General features: G+C 42.6%; 1 protein-coding gene across 2 annotated transcripts in view; it reads right to left on the reverse strand.

The window, feature by feature from the left end:
- Positions 1 to 6,202, reverse strand: part of LOC104128210 (amyloid beta precursor protein) — a 181,019-nt gene extending 174,817 nt beyond the window's left edge. For both annotated transcript variants that reach the window (XM_009640952.2, XM_009640947.2), the window contains exon 1: positions 6,037 to 6,202. In XM_009640952.2, the coding sequence (XP_009639247.1) occupies positions 6,037 to 6,156 (120 nt within the window). In that variant the 5' untranslated portion in view covers positions 6,157 to 6,202. The remainder of the gene's footprint in view (positions 1 to 6,036) is intronic.
- Positions 6,203 to 7,531: the final 1,329 nt, after the last annotated feature.

Below are 7,531 nucleotides of genomic sequence, written 5' to 3' on the forward strand. Positions count from 1 at the left end.
AGGGAAAAAATGAGAGCTGATCTTTTTATTATCAGCAAAAAAATGGCAGGCATCATCCCACAACATATGCTCCAACTTTTATTAGTCACTTGATTTTAAATATATTTAAATGGTAGAATAAAAAGACCAGTCTTTTTTCTCAAGAAGGTTATATGGTAAGCATACTAAGGTTTCATTGCAGGATAAATATACATCACTAGTAGACCCTGCATTTCCAAAACCTAAGCCTTCATTGAAGCAAACGAGATTTAAGCACTGGCAGACAGAGTGAACTAATTAAACTTTTGCTGTGGACCAAAAGCTAAGTAAAACAAAAGACCTCAGAAGTCAACGCGAAGAGTGCTAAGATACCATTAACCTAAAATTTTAAGCATGACTGTGCACATCTCAGAATATACCAGCACACATTTGCCGTGAAAATGTCATTTGTTTTTAAGGACAGTCTGTGCTGCCAAAAATCTGTATGTTTTCCATGATGTTTCATTAAATGGATTGTTATCCTCAGAACGAAATGTATGCCTTTTTAAGCTGCTGAATTTAGAGTAGCTCAGGCTTAAAATTCATTTCTTTCTTCAGTACAGTGGCTATTTGGTTTGAGAAACTAGAAAGAGCACATTATGCAGCCTAGATAAAAACAACAATTCATATTAGGATGAAAATGACACGATAACATGGAGAGAAACCATTATCCAAGCAGCAAGACCATTTCCATTGCATCTCAAATTCTCTTCTCAGTAGTAAAGGCCAAACTTACTGTTTTCTTCTTAAAATCTTCAGCATCCCTGCCAGTTCAAGAAACCCTTTCACAAATCACTAGAAGCTCCCAACAAGGACAAAGACCAGAGAGGGAGGGAACCGCTGCCATCAGTCCTTATTATGGTCACATTCCAGCTTGTACTGCATCTGGCTAAGCGGTGGCTTTGGGTTTCACTAACAACTTACCTAAACATGTGGCATAAATACAGGAGATTTGAACAAATGACAAGATGATCCTTTTTGGAAGCAGTATGATTAGAGATCAGAAGCGTCAACACTGTTCTGTCAACAGTTATAATGAATTACCTGTTATCTGAATTTACCCTACTATTTTCTGCTCCACGTAACACAGATATAGTTAAGAGCATAGTAGCGTGCACTTATTTTTTTATTTCTGGGGAGGACTTCTGTAAGAAACACACATTCAGTGCAAGACAACAATGGATCTCAACAATGTTTAGAAAGAATGTGGACACATGTGATGACTTTACAAAAGATGCCAAGCAATCGTGATGTGGTTTTAGAGATGCCAGGTATAACACTTGCCAAAGCCAACATGAACTCTACATCTGAAAGTTATTCTAAGCACCTAGCCAAAGATCTTGCAGCGAGCCAGCTGCTGATTACAGGGCACAGCTAGATCTCCAGGCTCCCAGGTTTATACTCCATCCGCTCAACTATGTACATGATATCCGACCCAAACTAGTTTTATTATAGTTTTGGTTTGGTCTTGGACAAAACCCCCCAATTTTCAGAACCATTCGTTTCCATTCTCTTCAACTCCATGCATACTTAAAATGGAAATGAGCACTTCCAAATTAAACTAACATGCATTAGACAAAATGAATTTTTTTGCCAGCTGTGAGTGTTGTTTTTACAATTCATTTTGGACACTGAGTTCAGCACAGACGGCAAAATAATTTCAGTCCTTCAAGGAACTCATATAATGTATCCTAATTACTAGACATAAAATTCAGCACATAGTAGCTGTTCAAAATTGCTAATATAATAAAACATACACCAATACACCAATATCTTCCATCTGAACACTCATTCTGTTTAAACAGGGAACTGAGCACACCTAAATTAACTTCCTACTCTGCATATTCATGCGACTCTGGAAACACGCACTTCACCAAAGGGCAGGCTCCAGATCGGTTTTACGAAAACCGTTCAGCGAGACAAGGAGCTGACAGGCCTCCAGGGTGAGCCCAGCCTGCTCCAAACCACACCTTCCTTCACCAGGAACCTCCCACCCCGGGGCTTGGACGTGGTGGGGCGGGGGTACCCGGGTTCTTCTGCAAAACAACAAAAAGCAAAAATCAGGAGCAGCGGTCCCCAACTGTTTTAGGCCATCAGCTAACCACTCGTCAGGGGCTCTTAGGAAGAAACTTTCCCCAGGGGGCTAGTTACCCAGTAATTGTTTATGGCAGGGTTTTTCCAACATCCCTCCGAAACAGCTGGCACTGCAGCATCATCAGCAGGACTAGATTGACCCATGGCTTGATCTGAAGCGTCAGCTAGTACACTCACAACACTTTAAGGATTTTGGCACATATGCAGACATAACCACTCCATTTACATTAATGCAATATTGCTCCAGTACCTGCAGCACTTACATTTGACAGCTGTTTGCAGATCAGGCTCATGCCGTTTTACTTTCCAGTAACAGGTACAATCAATATAGTGGCACACTAGCTAGTCTGAGATTGAAAGATACCATAAGTAAATTGCATTTCTCTAACCAGCATCTCATTCCACCCAGGAAAGCCTGATTTTGCTATATTTAAAGAAAAAGCTGCCAGCTTAGACTGAACAAGGGAGAACATGCAGATGTGAAGGCAGAGGAGATGGACGTGCTCTGCTTCCAGAACCACTTGCTGTGACTTCAGTAGCAAGAGTTGAACTGAACTCAAGGAAGTCAAAAGGAAGCACTCAAGTATCTTCCATTTACTTTCAAATAAGTAATGTACAGTCTCAGTTTTTTTATCTTTAACTTGTGTGATGTGTTGTCCAAATATAAATCCAGACAGTTCCTGTGCTGCACTGAGCTCCCACTCAAAAGAAGGGAAGCAACAAGTGACATCCATCTTTAAAACACGTAGGCAGTTCTGCTTATTCCCCGTTCCTCCCTTTCTGCCCCTGCAATGCTCCTCTACTGCTACTTCCTGCATCAAGACTTCAAAAATCCACCTACGCTGGAAGTGGACGAGGAGCGGCAACGATGACAATCTCAAGGAAAAGATACAGGCTCCCAGGGAATGCAAGCCCTTCTGCACTTCATGCACCTTCCAGCCCAGGGCTCTGCCCACCACCCAGACATCTGGCCTGGCATCGACAGGAAAAGGTCTTATTTTAAAATAGCTTTTAGAAAGGCAGAGGAACACATCTACTTGTACGTTCTGCTGAAAGGGGAGATTTTATTTTTCAAGTTTTTTGTAAGATACCTTCCATAGAAGAAAACAAAGCCAGCAGCTACACAGCGTATCATTTTAGATTAATTTGTGTTGTTTTAGAGCCAAGGAGCCACAGAGCAAGATCTCCACTCTACTTGCTCATTGAATTTCTGCCCAGTTGGCTCCTTTCAATACGCCCCTGGTGTAGGAGGAACCGAGCGCATAAGCTAACTCTACAGCATCTACCACAGTAGAGCATTATCTTTTGCGCTACAGCCATAATCACAATGCCTGATGCAGAGCCACACATAAGGTATCTGCAACAAAACCCAGGATGGACAGATTTCTCATTGGAGATGCAGGGAAAAGTCTTGCCTTCCCTTGCTCCCTGTCATTTCAGGACTCTGCTCAGAGCTGGGGAAAAAAAGCCATAACCTCAGCAGAGTGGTACTAACAGTTGCTGCTACAGCAAGACTGAAGAACCAAGGAAGCTGACAAGGTGCCAGGGAGCATGAAGAACATAGATTCAGGCCAAGGACCTGCCTGCTTGATTAGCAGAGCATACACGTTCAGCCTCTGCCTATACTGACAAAAAACACACCCCAAGAAGTAGCAGTCCTCCTTCTGGGGAAAAAAGCAGCATCAACAGGAGAAAAGGAAGGAAGGAAGGAAGGAAAAGGTTGTATTTTGAAAAAGTAATCAAAAAGGAGATTTTTACCTGCACACTATTCCAATGCAAGAGGTACCATATTTCAGCCTTGACGCCTGTTGCTTCCTGCTAATGGGAAAATGCAGATTTACCCCGTTCCCTGGGCCTGACAGCAAGCACGCTGCCCGCTGCGAACAGCAGAAGGCAAGAGGAAAACCACCTCACTTGTTATCCCCAGGATACTAAGCATATTTGGAGCATCAAGCAACAAGGGGTTCCCCACAGCTAAGAAGCCATTTTGAGTTGCATTTGCTAGCACTTCTCTAAAACTTCATTTCTTTGGTAGAAGCGGTGCTTTTATCTGACTCTTCTGTTTTTCCTGTCAGGGCACGGGAAAGTTAACCCTTAAAAACACAAGTAACAGAAGGTCTCTCCTCTGTTTCTACAGTCAGGTGAAAATTTAAGACTCACAAAGAAATTCAGGTTAAATGAGAGCTACAGAGGTTATCTAGACCTTCTTTCTGCTCCAAGCAGGGCTTACCTCTGAGCCAGGTCACCTTGCTCGGGTCCTCGTCCAGTTCAGCTCCCCAGTCTCCAAGGACAGAGACTCCGCAGCCCGTGGTGAGTGCCTGTGCTACCACACAGCCACTCTCACAGCAAAGAATTTTCTTCTTATGTGCAGTCACAGCTATCCTTATTATTCCCTTTGCCATCTAACAGTACATGGCTACTACCTTCTGATTGCTTTTGCTTTCCTCTTCACTTTGAGGTGGTCTTGTTTTGGTTTTTTTTCCAAATGCTACCCAAAATTTCAAAGTCACCTGACACTCAGCTGAGATTGCAACTTCCAGGCCTTGTTCTGGAATCCTTCCCTGCCTGCAGCGTCTGTAACTGAACTGCCAACCTGCTGAGCTGTTCATGCCTTAAAACCACCCAAACTTTCTACTCTTACTTCCTGTAAATTCAGGTATTTATTTCCGTAAGTTTAGAAATATCTACCACCTTGTGAGCTTTTATTCACTGTCTGTCCACTTCCATCTCTTTGTTCCCTCCCTCACCCTCAATAATTTCACTATGCATAAATTGACTTTATTTAGGTAATTCAAAGGAGACAATGAAAAACCAGAAGAAACCTCTGAAACCTTACTAGTAAGTTAGGTATGATATTTTTGTTAGTGGCAAACAAAAATATTATGAATCTCACAAAGTAGTATTTTTAGTAAAGACAAAGCTACTGGTGAAGAATTGATTTTAGTAGCCATTACAAGTTCTTCCTTAAAAATTAATATTCTAGACCATAAAGCCCAAACTCAGAAAAAAAATGAACAAAACACTGCAAGAAACAGCAGGAAAAATCAATGGGTGAAAGGACAGGAATAAAGATGCTAAGAGAGCAGAGATCTGAAGAGTGAATTATCTTGCTTTCTAAAGAGGCATTTTCACAGGAATTGGTTTGACATTTAGGAAGCAAGACAGCTACTGCTATGGCAATAAGCAATAGCCCCTGCTTTTTTTTTTTTTAAAAGAAAAAGAAAAAAAGGCAGAGATGGTGTAGAAAGACATAAGGACTAAGGCAACTCAAGCCGTGCCCTTTTGTTTCATGGCATGAAATCTGCATTTTCTTTTCAAATTGTCACACACTGGTATGAGGTTATCATGCTACCACGGCATGGAGACAAAACAAAATTAGATCTACAATCTGCTCTTAGGACATAAGTGAGTGGGTAGTAAGTTTCTGCTCTCAAATATGAAATCAGTCATTGTGACTTCATCTCTAGGGCAAGCTTTTTCTATTAAGAAACTCTGAATGGTTCAGTGTGCAGCAGAGACCAATAACTCCGAACTGACCCAGTGTATTTCAGTACCATGGCAGGATGACAGAAGATGTGTTACAGCTGACTCTTTCAAGATCAGCCCAGGAAGAACCAAGGGCATTTTAAATAATGAACTGTCACCTCAGCTTTATTCAAAATACTTTATAAGCAAGTTCATTGTGCATATACGATACAAAATTAACCCCCAATGGCAGAAGACAGAGGGACAAAGAGGTTTTGAAGCTGTTTTAACAGGCTCTGGGGAGAACCTCTTTAAAACGGACAAAAGGCCAGTGGGACAGTAGAGGGGAAAAAAAAAAAAGAAGGGAAGGTCCCTGGAGACTCAGCTCTCCGGCAGGCACCTGCACTTCTGTGCTTCAGAAGAGCAACTACCGCAGTTGTTCCCGAGGGCTGTACTTACTTCCTGGCAGTACTGGAGAATCCCTTCCTTCGTCCCAATGCACGTCTTGGTGCCGGAGGGGTCCGATTCCCACTTTCCGTTCTGCACGTTCATGTGCATGTTGAGCTTCCCACAGAACATGGCGATTTGAGGCTCCGCCAACAGCCCAGCGTTTCCATCAGCAGGCACCTGGGAGGAGAAGAAAAATAAAAACTTTTAATCTCACATCTGACAGTTCAGTCCATCCAAAACAGAAACAGCTGATTCAAGCCCGAACCAACTCTGCATTTACCCCCCCATGGCAGCAAAAGCTGAAACTGTTTGATTTGGGCAGATTTCAGAAATGTAAATAAGGGTCTTCACAGAAATCCAGAGCACAATGGTCTAACACAGAGTTTAAAGCTGCAAACATTCTGGGGCCCAAAATGATCACCTTATCAACTTGGGCTAAACACAGAGCAGCATGCATAGCACGGTAACAGAAATATAATTTTCCAAACATTTGGTATACTGGTGCTGGGGAAGGGGTCCAGGGAGAGGTCTCACTAACAATTAGCAAAAAATAACAAGTTTCCCTCAAGAGTTCCCCCCCAAAGATAAAAACCTAACAACCTATCTCTTTTCAAGACCCTCTCCAGTGCGTGCAGACGTTGAGCACACAGGTTGTGTCGTACCACGCTTTACAAAGGTGGTGGGTTAAAAGCAGCAACTCCCACCTAAGCTTTGTTTCGACTGACCCTTAAAATGCAGCAGCTGGGGTGCTATTAAAACGGGACCGCTCACAGCACAGCAGTACTGAACGCCATCTACCCGAAGAAGCATTAAAATACCCAGGCTTGACACCGGCCACCTAAGCGCATCCCCTCACCTCCCACCTTGAAAGCCAAACATCAGAGCTGCCCTCTACAATTTCCTAATTAAATGCAATTCAAGAACATCTGCCAGCTTCCCACCTGCATTTATAAACCAACTTAACCCTCCTCCCCCACAAACCTCAACATCGGTTTACATCCCTCCCATGGGACCACAGCATTTAGGCAAATCAAGAGCTTGCTCTTTCAGCCCTCTGCCCTCCAGTGCAGCCAACCCCAGAAGGCATAAGCTGACAGCACTCACTTTGGTTTCACCATCTGAGAAACACAACGCAAAGATAAATCTCCTCCTCGGGTTAGGTCCCTCAGAGAGACGTCAATGGCTCTTCACTGCCCCTCACGCTCCAAAGGCGAGCCCGTCGCATCCGAGGTACAGCAGAGTATGCAATTAGGTTTAAATATCTATTTTTAACTTTTAATCTTTTAGCTAGAAGGCTCCTCAAGGGGCAAATTAAAAGACATTTTATAAATTCATGAAAAACTGAAGAAACAGAATTACTGCCTTAGAAGTGGTATCACAAACCCCGTACCTTAGTTCCCCCACTCTTTGTTTAAACAAACAGAAAAAAAACTTCATTAATTTTATATGCTTACAGTAATAAGAGTTAAAAAAAAAATTCGCACCAAGAAACATTGCAGGAGTC

Source organism: Egretta garzetta, unplaced genomic scaffold (genome assembly GCF_000687185.1).
Source record: "Egretta garzetta isolate BGI_Z169 unplaced genomic scaffold, ASM68718v1 scaffold45, whole genome shotgun sequence".
NCBI classification, from domain to species: domain Eukaryota; kingdom Metazoa; phylum Chordata; class Aves; order Pelecaniformes; family Ardeidae; genus Egretta; species Egretta garzetta.